The sequence below is a fragment of the Oratosquilla oratoria genome, chromosome 3 (assembly GCF_046742065.1).
Source record: "Oratosquilla oratoria isolate Oo_2021 chromosome 3, ASM4674206v1, whole genome shotgun sequence".
In the NCBI taxonomy this organism is placed as follows: Eukaryota; Metazoa; Arthropoda; class Malacostraca; order Stomatopoda; family Squillidae; genus Oratosquilla; species Oratosquilla oratoria.
Window position 1 is genome coordinate 86,795,518 of NC_134779.1, and position 16,780 is coordinate 86,812,297.

The 16,780-nt window shown below is 37.5% G+C and overlaps 2 protein-coding genes across 15 annotated transcripts in view; one reads left to right on the forward strand and one right to left on the reverse strand.

Moving 5' to 3' along the window:
* Positions 1-16,780, forward strand: part of LOC143024176 (uncharacterized) — a 229,835-nt gene that overhangs the window by 177,963 nt on the left and 35,092 nt on the right. Inside the window, exon 6 of one of the 2 annotated variants that reach the window (XM_076183007.1) lies at positions 11,589-13,985. The exons of the other annotated variant lie outside the window; for it this stretch is intronic. Within the exon in view, the coding sequence (XP_076039122.1) occupies positions 11,589-11,684 (96 nt within the window). The 3' untranslated portion in view covers positions 11,685-13,985. Of the gene's footprint in view, positions 1-11,588; positions 13,986-16,780 lie in introns of those variants that run through there. 2 annotated transcript variants of the gene reach the window in all.
* The window catches only part of Gga (ADP-ribosylation factor-binding protein Gga), a 251,519-nt gene that overhangs the window by 39,020 nt on the left and 195,719 nt on the right, over positions 1-16,780 (reverse strand). For 12 of the 13 annotated variants that reach the window (XM_076182998.1, XM_076183004.1, XM_076182995.1 and 9 more), the window contains one exon: positions 4,947-5,110. The exons of the other annotated variant lie outside the window; for it this stretch is intronic. In XM_076182998.1, the coding sequence (XP_076039113.1) occupies positions 4,947-5,110 (164 nt within the window). The remainder of the gene's footprint in view (positions 1-4,946; positions 5,111-16,780) is intronic. 13 annotated transcript variants of the gene reach the window in all.

Here is a 16,780-nt window from a genome sequence, read left to right on the forward strand (position 1 = left end):
CATACGGTTCTCAGTATTTAACCCCTTCCATACGGTGCCGCACACGTAGGCGTCATGAGGAGCAAGTGGATTCGCAACGCTGCCATATCGGCGTCTTGATTATACATATTTATTGTAGTCACCCCTGTGTTTTTACATTCTCCCAAATGTGCCCTGAATCCCATTCTCTGTGGTTTTCAAAACTCGCGGGTGAAAGAGAGAACGATCGATATAAGCGGTGACTATATTTTATGATGAGAGTATTATTACGACACGTTGTACGGCTGGCATTGGCTGCTGCCCGCGAGATATAAGTCCCGTAGTGAAGTGGTTAATATGGAAAGTCAGCATACACGGTAATTTCAGGAACCTAACCCCCGTGTTATTTGAGGGACTCCTGTATATATATATATATATATATATATATACAGGTAGTCGTCGACTTACGACCTATGCGACTTACGACTGATCGACTTTATGACCACGAGATGGTGCAATAATAATAGAATTGCAATGTTATGCCTAGCAGTGCAGTACATTACTCCGCACGCTGCGAGACGCGAATACGATAGTTTTCGCAGGCTGCCGGCAGCGTCAGCATCCCAGCCAGCTAAATATTCTTTCATTTTGTTTGTTTGAAGTAAAATGTTTCCTAATTTTGCATTGCATTTTTGTATGTTTTGCAATTAATAAAATATAACAAACTTTTTATGCCTAGGCTAGTTTGTTGCCGATTACAATATGTTCAGAACAGTACTTAAACGAAAAGAATGTGTTTTGTTGAAATAAAAAACATTCCTAATTTTGCCATACATTTTGTATTTTTATGTTTTGCAATTAATAAAATGTAACAGTACTTTTTTATGCCTAGTCTGTTGTCGATGACAAAATGTTCGGTACAGCATTTTGTATTTTTATGTTTTGCGATTAATAAAATGTAACAGTAAACTTTGTTTATGCCTAGTCTGTTGTCGATAACAATATTTTCGGTACAGTACGTAAACGAAAAGAATGTGTTTCGAAATATTTTTTTTTCCTAATTTTGCTTTACAATGATTTTAATGTAACCAACAAAAAAGGATTTGTAGGTCAAAGATGACAGGACTTTATTCAGTATGCATAGGCCTAGGCTACGTTTCCTAACGAAAATGATAAAAAGTTAATGAATACTAAACAACGTAGCTCAAAGATAATAAGATTTTATTCAGTATGCATACGTTTCCTAAAGAAAGTCTGATTGTAAAATAATATAAAGGTTAACAAATACAGTATTAAATATCATAGGTCAAAGATGATAGGTTTTTTTCAATATGCTTAGGCCTAGGCTACGTTTCCCAAAGAAAATCAGATGAAATTATAAAAAAGTTAAAAATACTATACAACATAGTTCAAAGATGCTAAGATTATTTCAGTATGCTAAATATACAATATATATACAGTCGTACCTCGGTACTCGACCATAATCCGTTCTGAGGTGGTGGTCGAGCACCGATTTGTTCGAACACCGAAACCAATTTTCCCCTTATCACTGTCTTTCTTTGGACCCATTATTAAGGGCTAGAGCAACACGAAAAAATTTAAATCTGGGAAGAAATACTCGAACAAACTGTGTACGTCTTACTCCGCTGGCGGTCTGAGTCGAACTGACGCTTACCCGCTGTTCGAGCTAGTCGAGTACCGAAAATCTGTTCGAGGTCCGATGCATTTTCTACTCAAAGTTTTTGGTCGAGCACCGATTTGGTCGAGTATAGAGGCGGTCGAGTACCGAGGTACGACTGTATAATATAAAGGGTAATATATACTGTATATATATATATATAGACCGACTTGCGTCCAGATCGACTTACGACCTGTCTGTCGGAACCGAACTCGGTCGTAAGTCGACGACTACCTGTATATATATACATATATATATACATTATATACATATATATATACATATATATATACATTTTATAATATATATATATATATACATATATATAAATATATATATATATATATATATATATATATATATATATACACATAAATATATATATATTGGAAATTGGTATGTTATAACACATATGTAAAAGTTCACTATTAACCCACTATCGGAGAAAAAATGACGGAAGTACAGGGAAACTGTATATTTCGACTACTATCTGTAGTCCTCTTCAGCAGAAGAGGACTACAGATAGTACCGTATTTTCCGGCGTATAGTGCGCGACTTTTTTCCGTTGGAAGGGCCTAAAAATGGGGGGTGCGCGTTATCCGGTGGTGCGCATTATCTACGGCCTACGATAAAAATTCTACGGCTGTGTGTGTAATTTTTTTCACAACAACGTGACGATGTTGGCCATCACAAAGTCGGGACGGCACACTTCTCCATGACATTCCATGAGAACAAGAAGAACAGCCATGGTGATATGAAAGAATACGCCAGCATGGGCTACCGTATATAAATATTTGGTATAGGTAGGTATCTATCGAATCTTATTTTTCATGTTTAAATAGGCCTAAACACCATGAAACATGATCAATATTCATGATATTTGCCCATGTTCACAGCATCCTAGTTTGAATTTTTGTGTTGGCTTTGTTGCTTCACTTTAGGTATGGTACAAATTCCGTTGCGGCCGTTCATAAACTCGTGTCAAACACCTGACTACAACACCCTCTTTCGGGAGTTATATTAACTAAACGTCACCTCGATGAGAGACTGTCCTATTTCACCACTGTCGTCTGTAGTTTGTTTCAGTATTAAATAAAAAAATTGTAAAGACGAATTATTTCCTCAAGATATAAAATGAACATTTTCTGTAAAAATCCCGAAATTTTTCTGTTTATTTTACTTTCAATAAACTTTTTTTAGATCATTTTTCCTACAAACTATTTAAGCTACAAAGTAATAAGGGACCAACGCACAACATGAGTCATATACCGGTATATGTAGTTCCGACTTTTTCTTGGTTCTCGATTCTCTCGCTAGATGGCGATCGGGCATGCGCGTTATACGTCGGTGCACGCTATCTGTGTACTGAGATAATGAAGTGCATGGGTGCGCATTATAACCCGATGCGCATTTTAAGCCGGAAAATATGGTAGTCAAAATATACAGTTTCCCTGTACTACCGTCATTTTTTCTCCGATAGTGGGTTAATAGTGAATAGATATATATATATTATATATATATATACATTTTATATATATATATATATATATATATATATATATATATATATATATATATATATATATATATATATATATATATATATATATATATATATATATATACATACATACATATACCAAGGCTTTTTCCCCCTTTCAAGGGAGGTAGCCAAAAAGGGAAAGGCATAAAAACACTCCCACCCATTTCATCCCTAAATACACTCCACACCCCTCCCCTCCCTGTGGTGGGGGAAAAGAATACTGCCACCAAGTATCCCACTTGGATCGTAAGAGGTGAGAAGAAAGGGACGGGGAGTGGGACTAGGCATCCTTCTCCCTGTAGCCCCACGGGGCATATCTCCTAAAAATAAAAGTGAAATATATATATATATATATATATATATATACACACATATATATATATATATATATATATATATATATATATATATATATATATATATATATATGTTTGTGTAGGCACAGTACAGTGGCAGCCCCCCAAAATCATGATTAGCCCCCAAAATTTAATTCCTAGCTAAGGCCCTGAGTGAGTGGTAGCTGAGCTGAGCATCTGCTGCAAGACTGGAGGTACTATTCAATCCTTTAGATGTCTAGCATGCACATGTGTGCATGGAAGTATATAGTGCAGGATGGAACATCCAATGTCTTCAGAGAACTCCTAAGGGACCCCCCCATTGTCTTTGACCTCACTGTAGTTATATGGGCCAACCACATCTGACCTCACAGCGGACATCTGGGCTGAGCAACTGGACACCTGGTCACACATTGCCAAACTGCAAAATCAGCATTCATCAAATATAATCTTTTTATGTCTTCCCTTTTGTAAATAATTCATCCATGCATAAATACTGAGTGTCCATTGTAGCAATAAGAGTAAGATGTAAATAGTAGATAAGAAATTGTTATAGCTAATGGTTATAGCATAGTTTAGACGAAGAGAGTAAAGACCAGAAACCACAACTTCATTTGTCTCTATGCCTCCAAACTCAATGTAGATTATAAACAACAAATCTACACATGTATGTATTAGGTTCTTTTTATTTTTTAAGGTATTCCTTTCTTTCCTTTAAGCAGACTATGTTGTGTGTGTAATTGGGGTTTAACTCTTTTGTGTAGCCTCTGGGTATGTGTTTTTTACATGTCTTCTGGACAGTAGTTACCATTTTGTTTATCCCAGGATGTGAATTGGTGTATTTTGAAGTGTTCTAGCTCTTTCTCCATGTCTTCTGAATATTTTAGACAGTTTGCTTTTTGGTAGTCTATGAAAGTTCTTTGGTTGTAATTTCTCTTTCAGTTCTACAGAATATATAGTTCAAGTTGGAACTGTACATAAATCTGAGGCTAGATATGATAAATTGGGTAGAAAGAGATAGAATCCCATGAGCATTGCTCCTTTCCTGTATACTAAAAGTAGGTAGATATAATTAGGTAAATATATACATACACTAAAGGCCCTTTCCTCCTTATTACGGGGGGTGGGCAATTCATTCACTCTGGAAATACATGGAGTAAACTAAAAGAAGCTATTATTATGAGAGAGAGAGAGAGATGGGATAGAGAAAGAGGAGTGAGAGAGAGAGAGAGAGAGAGAGAGAGAGAGAGAGAGAGAGAGAAAGAGGAGCATGAGAGAGAGAGAGAGAGAGAGAGAGAGAGAGAGAGAGAGAGAGAGAGGAAAAGGATGGAGAAAGGGAGAAAGAGGCAGAGGAGGAGATGGATGGAGAGAGGGGGAGAGAAGGAGAGAGGGAGAGACAGGAAGAGAGGGAAAAAGAGAGATATGGCCATACCTTGGGGACTACTGCTTGTAGAACATAATTATGGATGGGATTTGGGTTGCGAGACATGGTTGACACCACCAAAACGGAGACATCTTCTCTGGGTTTATTCTCTGTGAAGTGTATTGTGACACTAACTTCATTACTATCTAATACTTTTATGGATTCTTGACTCCCTGAAATAAAAGTTCCAACTCAGTCAAGACAGTGTAAAATACATCACTCTGAAATTAAGAGTTTTCAATAAATAAGTTACATATATACCAATGGCCTTCCCTCATCCCAATTGTCAGGGGGTAATCTGAAAAATTAAAACATTCCCTAATTATTCTTGGAAGAAAAATATAGAAAGGGGAATTGTCAGTACCGTATTTTCCAGCTGAAAATGCGCACCCATGCACTTCGTTATCTCAGTACACAGATAGCGCGCACCGACGTATAACGTGCATGCCCGATCGCATTTGTCTATAACGCAGTTTTACCTCGGTATTTATATCATGTGAACGAGGTTACATGGAGAAGTATTTTTCATTGGCTAGAGCCACTGCTGGGAAATCTGTTGATTTGTCACTAAATTAAGTGTCAGTTTAGGCATCAATCAGGACACAATTAAGAAAAAGTCGGAACTACATGTACCGGTATAGGACTCATGTTGTTCATTGGTCCCTTATTACTTTGTAGCTTAAATAGTTTGTAGGAAATATGATCTAAAAAAAGTTTATTGAAAGTAAAATAAACAGAAAAATTTCGGGATTTTTACAGAAAATGTTCATTTTATATCTTGAGGAAATAATTCGTCTTTACCATTTTTTATTTAATACTGAAACAAACTACAGACTGTTTTGTTTTAGCTTTGAACATGCAATGACAGTGGTGAAATAGGACAGTCTCTCATCGAGGTGACATTTAGTTAATATAACTCCCGAAAGAGGGTGTTGTAGTCAGGTGTTTGACACGAGTTTATGAACGGCCGCAACGGAATTTGTACCATACCTAAAGTGAAGCAACAAAGCCAACATAAAAATTCAAACTAGGATGCTGTGAACATGGGCAAATATCATGAATATTGATCATGTTTCATGGTGTTTAGGCCTATTTAAACATGAAAAATAAGATTCAATAGATACCTACTTATACCAAATATTTATATACGGTAGCCCATGCTGGCATATTCTTTCATGTCACCATGGCTGTTCTTCTTGTTCTCACGGAACGTCACGGAGAAGTGTACCGTCCCGACTTTGTGACAGCCAACATAGTCACGTTGTGAAAAAAATTACACACACAGCCGCAGAATTTTTATCGTAGGCCGTAGATAATGCGCACCACCGGATAACGCACACCCCCCATTTTTAGGCCCTTCCAACGGAAAAAAGTCGCGCACTATACGCCGGAAAATACGGTACTCTCATTCTGACCCATTTAATTACCTTATACATACACACACACACAATAGTGAAATTATGTGAAAGGACTGCGAAAGATCGATGGTCCAAATATCTTAAAAAGATGAACATTGTGACAGTTTGGCTTCAGATCTGGAGCGTCATGTGTGTTGAACCTTTTAAGCTTTTACTCAAGAGTGATTGATGTGATGCAAGAGAGAGGGGTGGGTGGATTGTGTGTGCCTTGACCTAGAGAAGGCATTTGAGAAAGTACCTCACAGTCATATGTGGAAAATGCACGTTGGAGGACAGTGTGGCAAACTACTAGAATGGATGAATTTTATTTTTTTGAAGGTAGGATACATGAGGACAGTAATAAAGTTTAAGATATCAAGATGGACAGCAGTAACAAGCAGAGTTCTACAAGGTTCAATGTTTCATCAATAATGTCTATTGTCTATGTCAATGACAAGACAGAAGGAAGAACAAGCTATATCAACATGTTTGCAGATGATGCAAAAATCATGAGAAGAGTGAAAAATGGAGAGGATGGTAGACTATTGCAAAAAGATCTAGAAATTATTTTTACATGGAGCCAAGAATGGGAAATGAAGTACAATACCAAAAAATACAAAGTACTGGAATCAGACAATCGTGGCAAAAGATCATCCTTAAACTATTCCTTGGGAACTGAACCCATTACAAAAGCAAAATAGGAGAAAGATTTGGGAATATTGATAAAAGACAACCTGTCACCCAACATATCAGCAGGGTTATGGGAAAGCCATATGGACTACTGCAGAAGACCAAAGTGGTGTTTCACTACATGGATAAATAAATGATGAAAAAACTCACTGACACCCTGATCCGTCCAAGACTAGATTATGCATCAGTAGTATGGTTCCCACATAGATTCAAGATTGAGAAAATACAAAAGGCAGCAACCAATCTGGTCCCCACCCTGGTAAATAAACCAAACGAGAAAAGACTACCATAACTGGGCCTACCAACTTTGAAAGATCAAAGAGAAAGGCAATATGATTACAGTGTTCAGGTCACTAAAGGGGATAGATTGCATTGACAGATGAGATCTGGGAGGGCTTTAACCACCTCAGTACAATGATACCTGTATAGGCATCATGAGGTGCAAGTATTTACCTAGTTGTATTATATGGGAAGGGAGCTATGCTCGTGGTGACCCGTCTTTGTATCTTTCAGCATCAAGTTTTTTCTTAAAATCTTGAACAGTGTTTGCACACACTGTTTCTTCATCTAATTTATTCCAGGTATCCAGTACTCCATGTGGGAAGCTATTCTTTTTCAGATCTCTTCTATAGTTATCCTTTTTGAGTTTCTTTTCATGTCCTCTTGTTTTTCCTTTGTTCCAGTTTAATAAATCATCCCTAATTAGGATTTCCATTCCTTTCATGATTCTATAGTCAGCAGATCTCCTCTTTCTCTTCTTTGTTCCAGAGTTGGTAGTTCCAATTTGGACAATCTTTGTTCATATGTTAATTTGGAGAGGGCTGGTGCTGTCTTTGCCATTGCTCTTTCTATTCTAATTTCTTTATATTCTTTTTAGTACTGGGTGTCCAGTGTTGCTGCATACTCCAGTTTTAGTCTTTTAGTGTAACTAATATTTTTTTTTAATAATTTCCTCATCAAAGTAGTCAAATGCCATTTTCCCTGACCTTTATAGGTTGAAGGTTTCTCTGACTATTTTATTGATGTTTGTCCTGTGTCATGCCTTTGCTGATTATTACTCCAAGGTCTCTTTCCAAGTTCACTTTTTGACTTCTTCACCAATTTTATTTCTTGATATTCTATTTTTAACTTTTTCCAAACTCCTTTATACTACACTTCTTGATATTGAAGTTTACTTCCCACTTTTGAGTCCATTTCCAGATTTTGTCTAGGTCTAACTGTAATGATTCACAATCCTCCTTTGTATTTACTTTAGTATTTTCGTGTCACTGAGAAGAAATTCATATAACACTCCATTCCTTCATCCATGTCATTTATATACATATGGCAAACATGATTGGAGCCAATACCAAACCTTGCGGGACACCACTTATCATTTCTTCTCAATTCGAGAATTTGTCTCTAATTACTACTCTCATTTTTCTTCCAGTCAAGAAGTCTTCCATCCATTCCGACAATTTTCCTTTGATGCCACCTATTGATTCTATTTTTCTTATTAGTTTCTTGTGTGGTACTTTATCAAATAATTTTTGTAGGTCTAGAAAGGCACAATCCGTGCATCCATCCCTTTCTTGTATTATTTCTATTAGTCTTGAATAGAAGCAGATCAGGTTTGTTGTACATGATCTTCCTGGTCTAAATCATCCAAATTGATTTGGATTCAGTCATTGTGTATTCAATGACCATATCAAGTAGTATGTTTCCCCAGAGATCTTCTCCACCCTTCACTGTCATTTCTTCCCAACATATTTCTTTTGAGTTAAAATCACCCACAATTACTATATTTCCTCTTTCAGTATATTAGTTCATATTTTGTATCTTCCAACAGTTTGGAATGAACACTTTCTGTCCAGGGCTGTGTTTTGGGGAGCATATACACTATTACAAATATTTTACTTTTCATGTAATTGCTTTCAACTATTATAATAATTGATTCTACATTGTTTTTTCCTTGTTATCTTTGTCATATTTATGTCTTTTTCCTAGTCAAAAATACACCCCCCCCCCCACTGTTTTTCCTTTCTATTCTTCGTCCAACAATTGTATAGGCCTTGTCCCACAGTATTTGGTGGTAGAGTACTTTTTAATTTCGTTTCTACAATTCCCATTATGTCTGGTTTTTCTAATGCCTGATAGTCATTTAATTCATTCAGTCCTGAAATCATTTTATGTTGGTATAAGCTAATTTTTTCCTTTCTCATCCTTTTCTGTCCACTTCCTTTTTCTTGATATAGCATTTTCTCAGCCTCAGGTCCACCACTCTCACAAAAAATAATTCTTTTCAGTCTCAGTTCTCGTTTTCATTTTTTTTTCATTTGCTTCAATACCAAGTTTCTTTTCTCTTTTTCTTCATCACTCATTTCTTTTATATCCATTCATTTTTGTAATGTTCACTATTTGCTAGTTTTGTTTTTCAAGATAGTACTTCCTCTGCTATCATATGAGACCTAAGTTTTACTTTTAGTGGCCTATACTGTTTTTCTTTTGATTATTTTCCTATTCTGTATATTTCCTCAATTTCTTTATATTTTGTCCTTCCTCTTGAATATCTTTCAGAATTTCTTTAGCCATCTCTTTCTCCTCTTTTTCTCTCTGATATCTAGGAACATCATGTTTCCCATTAATACCACAGATTACAATGCATCTTTTTTATCCACCGTGTCCCTGACCAAATTTTCTTTCTCCTTAATTACTTTACCATTTCCTTAGCATTTTCCTTGACTTGTTGCTCTACTATATCCATACATTTTTGTAATGTTCACTACTTGCTAGTTTTGTTGTTCTAGATAGTTCTTCCCTGCTATTATATGAGACCAAAGTTTTACTTTTAGTGGCCTATATTGTTTTTCTTTTGAATATTTTCCTATTCTGTATATTTCCTCAATTTCTTTGTCTATATTTTGTCCTTCCTCTTTACTCTCTTTTAGAATTTCTTTAGCGATCTCTTTCTCCTCTTTTTCTCTCTGATATTTAGGAATATCATGTTTCCCATTAATACCATAGATTACAATGCATCTTTTTTTTTATCCACTGTTCCCTGACCAAATTTCCTTTCTTAATTACTTTAATTACCATTTCCTTAGCATTTTCCTGGACTTGTTGCTCAACTATTTCTTTAAAAGATATGTTTTGACTTTCCTGTTCTACTTTCCGCTGGTTATTTCTTGGTAATAATTTTCTTTGATCATTCACTGCCTGTATTTGTTCCTTCATTTCCTTCTCTAATGCCTCCTTTTTATTTATATCTTCATTTTTCAATCTTTCATTTTCTCCTTTGATCCTATTTAGTTCCTTTTTCAAATAATCTATTTCCCTGTTATTCTCTTCATTGGCGCTTCTTACCATGGCTACCTCTTTGTATATCACTTTATACTCACTTCTGAGTTAAATTTTTTCATCTAAGTAATTGATTTCTCTATTTCTCATTATACTTTTAAACCTGGGCTCTCTATTTCTATCCCTCTATACACAATTCCACTCTGTCAAAACCAGATTTTTTTTTTTTTTTTTTTCAAACTTTTGGTATGTCATGTCTTTGGGGTTTCGTTCAGGCATGTCCTTTTGGGGATCACCCCCAGAGGAGATTCCACCCTACTTACATCCAGGCATCTCTTTTTTCGTTCTTTATCCCTTAATTTGCCATTTTCTTCCATTTTTAGAGTAACTGACCAAGAAAAAAATAAAATAAAATAAAGACACAAAGACAGTTACATTACAAGAATACCTCAGTATACGACCGAGTGCTATAAAGTAGGTAAAACAAATGTTGGGTGTATGTGAAAGCCCCAGGCAAAAATTGAGGAGGGGGTTGACAAGGTCCATAAACAAAACCCCCATATTTACATGCAAAAACCACTCAATGTCCGAATTTTCGCATTGCGACCAGTCAGCTGGGAACACAACTTGGTTGTATAGTGAGGTATTCTTGTATTTGGTCACTTGTACTACACTTCTCTCTTCCCGCTTTTTCCTAAACACAACTAGGGCCGGTTTCAAATTCGTCTGTCAACGAAGGGCTCAGCGCTTAGCGCTTCGGAGCTTCTTTTCATACATCTTACTTCAACCACTGCTGGAATGTGTGTACATGAGGATGCTTGCATTGGTATCTTGATTATATTTTTTGTAGTTGTACATGAGTCACCCCCGGATTCTGTGAACTGGTTTGACCATGTTTTCTTTGTTTATTACTACTCAGAATGAAAGGGAATGAGTAATACAGCAGTGACTTTAATATTTTATAATGTGAGTAGTCTGGTGCAAATTACATATGGCAGTTGATGCTGCAAGGAAGAATTTGAGTCATACTAAAGTGGTTAAGGGAGAGTCACCAGTGGTCATTCAAAAAATTCTGGTACATGAGCAAATTTTAAGTAAACATTTCAAAAGAATCTCTGATGGTTGCAACACTCATACAAAGTTATACAACTGTATTTTGTTTCTATTTTTTATACAACATAAAATAGATCAAATATTGGCAACCTTTGGCAATCCCATTGCATAGAAAAACATTCTGTATATTCATATACCATCAACATTTCTATAGCTATTTCGTTTTTTGCTACAGAACTGTGTTTATGGAGATATTTGGCAACTCCTCCCACCAGCATACCCCACAAAGAATATGGACAGGGCACCAGTAATCTTGAAAAGGTCAAAGTAAGGTGACGTTGCTCCTGGCACTCTCACCATATGCAACAATTTTGATTCCTCGCCCTGTATTGTACTGTGATCATGGAAAAATTAACAAGAAACAAGAGAGTGAAATGGCAGAATATAGAGACGGCCTACAAGAGCCTGAAATAGAAACAAGAAGGGAAAATAGGGGAGAAAAGCAGCATAGCTGCACAAAGCACTTCACAAGCATCTACTAGCCTTGCCCACCTTACACCTCCACCCATGCTACACCATTCACCCTCACCTCAAACTTCATCAAAAAAGATAAAATTGGAGATTTGCTATACATTGAAACCATCAAACAAATGGTCATGAAAATTTAAATCCCCTGTCCTGTAAAGTTTATGTTTTTGTTCTTTCTGTTGTAATATCTTCAGTTGTTCTTTATGGATTTTTGTAATGTTTTGTTTCATTTGAAAGAAAACATTATGCTCTTTATTTTCTACAGAAAAAATGTAAATAGAACAAAGGAAAATTTTATCTATTTTTTTTTTTCTAGAAACCTGAATTTTGCAGCATCTTTTAATTATTCAGAAACACAAATTAATAAAAACTCAGATGTATTCCTTTGAAAAATATGTATTCAATAAGATTTGTTCCCCAGACTAAGCTCTCATTTCATATCAAGCTAAATGATGTGGAAGGATTTTCCATTAAGCAATTACAGCTTCACTAGAGCTCACTATATCTTTTCTATATCTTCACTATGCCTTATACATACATGGGAGGAACACAATACCCAGAGGAATTATACACTAATGTAAGGGGTAATTATACCTAATGTTCATTAAATACATATTTGAAAATTTATTTTCTCCTACTCTATAAAGTGATGTGACACTCCCTTAAGAGGTTACGGGAGGAAATTAAGAAAGACCACATATCTAAAGGATGTGAAGAAATACAGTTTTCCATATACTGTATATGTAGAAATACTTGGAATAGCTTAGAAAGTGATATAGCCCAAGCTCAAACAATACACAAGTTCAAATCTAAATTTGATAATTGGAAATCAAGACTATAGATTAAGATGGAAATGTACATGAAAGAGTGAGTGGTTCGAGGTAAAGGTGGGATTTCGTCAGGGATGTGTTATGTCACCCTGGCTGTTCAATTTATACATGGATGGGGTGGTGCAAGAGGTAAATGCAAGGGTGGTGGGTCAGGGATTGGAGATGGTTAAAGAAAATGGAGAAAAGTGGGAGATAAGCCAGCTGTTGTTTGCAGATGACACTGTGCTTGTAACAGGATCAGAGGAGGGATAGAGGAAGTTAGTGAGAGAGTTTGGGAAGGTGTGCAAAAGAAGGAAGTTGAAGATAAATGTGGGTAAAAGTATGGTGATTAGATGTACAAGGGGTGAAAGTGGCAGCAGAGTGGAAGTGAGTATTAACCCCTTTGTTACCGACCCGTCAACCTTACATAAACGTTTCAAACCGTCCACGAATGGCTGGAGCTTTATGTTTGTAAACACAGCCACTTGCCACCTCGTGGGTAGAAATAACCCAGAAACTGAGGCCTTGAGAGCCCTCAATACACACAGCTTATAACTGTGACACGTGCGTGTCATGGGGAGCACACTCGGTTCCTGGCAGGTGCACTCAGCCGTGGCACGCAGGTGTCACAAAACACATATCCGGTACTCAAGGGGTTAAGGGAGAGAGACTGAAGGAAGTGGATAGTATTAGATACTTGGGTGTGAATGTGGCAGGAAAGGGAGGAGTGGGGATGGAGGTAGAATGTAGATCGAGAGAAGCGAGTAAATGCCTTGGTGGATTAAAAAGTGTAATGAGAAATAGACATCTGGGAATGGATGCTAACAGGAGATTGTATGAAGGAGTGATTGTACTGACAGCACTATATGGGGCAGAAACATAAAACATAAGAGAGGAAGAGAGGAGTTTGAATGTGTTTGAGATGAGGTGTCTGAGAAGTATGATAGGGGTTACTAGGTTGGATAGTGAGAAATAAGGAGGTGAGGAGAACAGGGGTGGAAAGGGAGTTGGGAGATAGGGTGGATGAAAGAGGATGGTTTGGACACATGGAAAGAATGAGTGAAGAAAGACTAGTAAAAGAGGTGTGGAAGGCAGATGTGGGAGTGAACATGAGGGGGCGACCTAGGACGAGATGGATGGAAGAGGTAAAAGGGGCTTTGGGGATGAGAGGAGTGTTTTTTGAGGAAGGATGGGAGAGGACAAAAGATAGATGTGAATGCCTGTATATCGATGATGTGATGCATGAGGTGGAATGGGTTGTGGGATGGGGGATAAGGGAGTACGTGAGAAAAATTTGAAGCAGCCCAAAGGGATTTCTCCCTATCTCCTTTTCTGCACAAGGGGACGGAGAGGGGGGGGGGTTGCCGATTTAATGAAGTGGCCTTTCTGTGGATGTGCTGTGTCTTGTGACACTGCTTCTGACCCAGGGCAGTGGGCATGATGCAGGGATGACCTGTCATCCAGGAGGTGCTAAGATGAGAGGGAGGGAAGGGGGTAGAGGAGAGTGGAGTGTAGTGCGGGTGGAATGGGTGGGAGTGGTTTTTGTGCCTTTGTTTTTGGGTTACCTCTCTTATAAGGGGGAAAAAAGCCTTTGGTATATATATGTACATATTTATTCACTCCTTCATTATAGATTTCCATCAGAATTCTCCATTTTTCTTCCAATTGTGTTTCTTCATTGGAGTTTTTCCTAATTCGCTTTTTGAACAAATTTCCCGAGTTTTTCAAAGTCCATTTTACTATACATCAGTCTTCCTTTTCCATATTTCTCATTTCTCTCTATACATATTTCCTCCTTTAGTTTTAAATCAAGTAATATGTGGTCACTCTTCCCAATTGGTGACTTGTATTAAATTTTATCCACAATTTCAGGTTCTGACGGAAATAAATATAGTCTCAATAGTTCATTATTTCTATATCTTGTCATGTTCCATGACGTGAATGTTGGATTACCTAATATGTATTTAATGAGATGTTTGATTGCAGACATGAGTAATTCATGTAGGTTGTTCAAGTTACAGGAGATTTGGAAGCCAACGGCGGAAGATTACACAGCTAGAACCTCCTGATGCCAGGGTCAGAGGTTGTTGTAAATAATGCATAAAAGTGTCTGTAGAAATTTTTAAATTTAACCTCTTCACTCCGGGGCATTAGCATTAGCTGCCCGACGTGCGATGTTGTGTCATAATAATCACATGATGAAAAAATAAAGTCAGTGCTCAATCGTTCGTTCTCTTTCACCCGTGAATCTTGATAACCATAGAAAATATGATGAAGCCAGTTTAGAGAGAATGGAGGTTACGTAGGTACAACTACAATAAATATAATCAAGATGCCGACGTCGGCATCATCGCGTACCCACTTGCTCCTCATGACGCCTACGTAGGCATCACCGTATGGAAGTGGATATTCCTTTCTGTGTAGATATCTAGAGATTTCTGAGCCTTCTTCATACAAAAGTTTTTAAATATATTCCTTTCTGTATTTACTTAGTTGTATTTTACAGAACGAGAGCTATGCTCATAGTGACCCATTTTCGTATCTCTCCACATCCAGTTTATTCTTCAAATCGTGTATAGTTTTGGCACTCACTGTTTCTCTGTTTAGTTTGTTCCAGACATCAATCACTCTATGTGGGAAGCTATTCTTTTTCAGGTCTCTTCTGTAACTGTCCTTTAGTTTCTTTTCGTGTCCTCTTGTTTCTCTTCTGTCCCATTTTAATAAGTCGTCTCTATCGAGAATTTCCATCCCTTTCATAATTCTGTAAATGGTCAACAAATCCCCTCTTTCTCTTCTTTGTTCCAGTGTTGATAGATGTAGTTTCTCCAATCGTTGTTCGTATGTCAAAGTTGTTGTTGTTGTTGTTGTCGTTCCCTAGACTGTCTGTCCGAGCAGTCCCGTCTCCCCAAGGAATGCCATAGCCGAAACTGGGTTTTCCCACAAATCCTTAATAGAGCGTATGTTGTGTTGTTTGCGTGCATGATTGTGTATAATGCAGTCTTCCATTATGTGTTGTATGGTATGGGGTGAAGTGTTACATCCTGGGCAGCTGTTCACAACGCGGTCATCCAGCCTCTTCTGGTAGCTTAGAAGTGCTGGGTGGTGACCGCACCGCAGTCTGGCCAAGTGGACTCTGTCCTTTCGTGGGAGAGAGGATTCAGAAGGGTGGATATCAGGGGGTCTGGCATGCAGCAGTGTGTTGTCTTTCAGTGTGTTAATGGAGCGGTGAGTGATATGATTATGAATATGTTTCCGGAGGCTGGTATTTGGTGGTTGTGGAGGAAGAGAAGAGAGTATCTGTGCGTGATAAAGGTCTTTGGGTGTTGTTTTAATGTTTCTTGGTGTGTGTGGGTGTTCTGCTATGTAGTGTAGCGGGTGTAATGTGTTTGTGGTGGCTGCGGCAAGTGTTTGTGTGCCTCTCATGTCGAGGTGGTCCTTGACTTTGAGGACTTTTGTTTCATGGTGTAAATGGTCTGTAGGTGTTGTATTTGTGCAGCCTGTAATTGTTTTTAGGGCTTTGTTTTGTATGATTTGAAGGGTGTTGTGGTGTGTCTCACTGAGATTAGGAGCCCATGCAGGACTTGCATAATTCAACACTGAGCGTATGCATTGTTTGTATATTGTTATATTAGTTTCATTGTTTTGTCCAAATGTTGTTCCAGTGATTGACTTAAGTGCGTTAAGTCTGGGTGTGCATTTGTTTTTTATGTTTGTGATGTGTTGTTTGAAAGACATGGATGTATCGTATGTTACACCAAGAATTTTTGGTGTGTTTGTGTGTGGTATTAGAGTGTTGTTGATGTAGAGATGAGGTATGTATTTGTGTTCTTTTGTCCAGTTGGTGAGAAGTGTTGCTGTAGATTTGGTTGGAGCTATTTTGAGTCTGTTTGTGATGAACCATGTGTTGAGTGTGTCAAGGTATGGCTGGATTATTTCTGCAGCTTTGTCTGTGTTATGATGTGTGCATGTGATTGTTATGTCGTCTGCGTAGGGAGAGATTTGTATTTCTGAGGTGTCTGGCGTGGGTAAGTCATGCATGTATAGATTAAATAGTGTGGGGGATAGAACTGAGCCCTGTGGTACTCAGTTC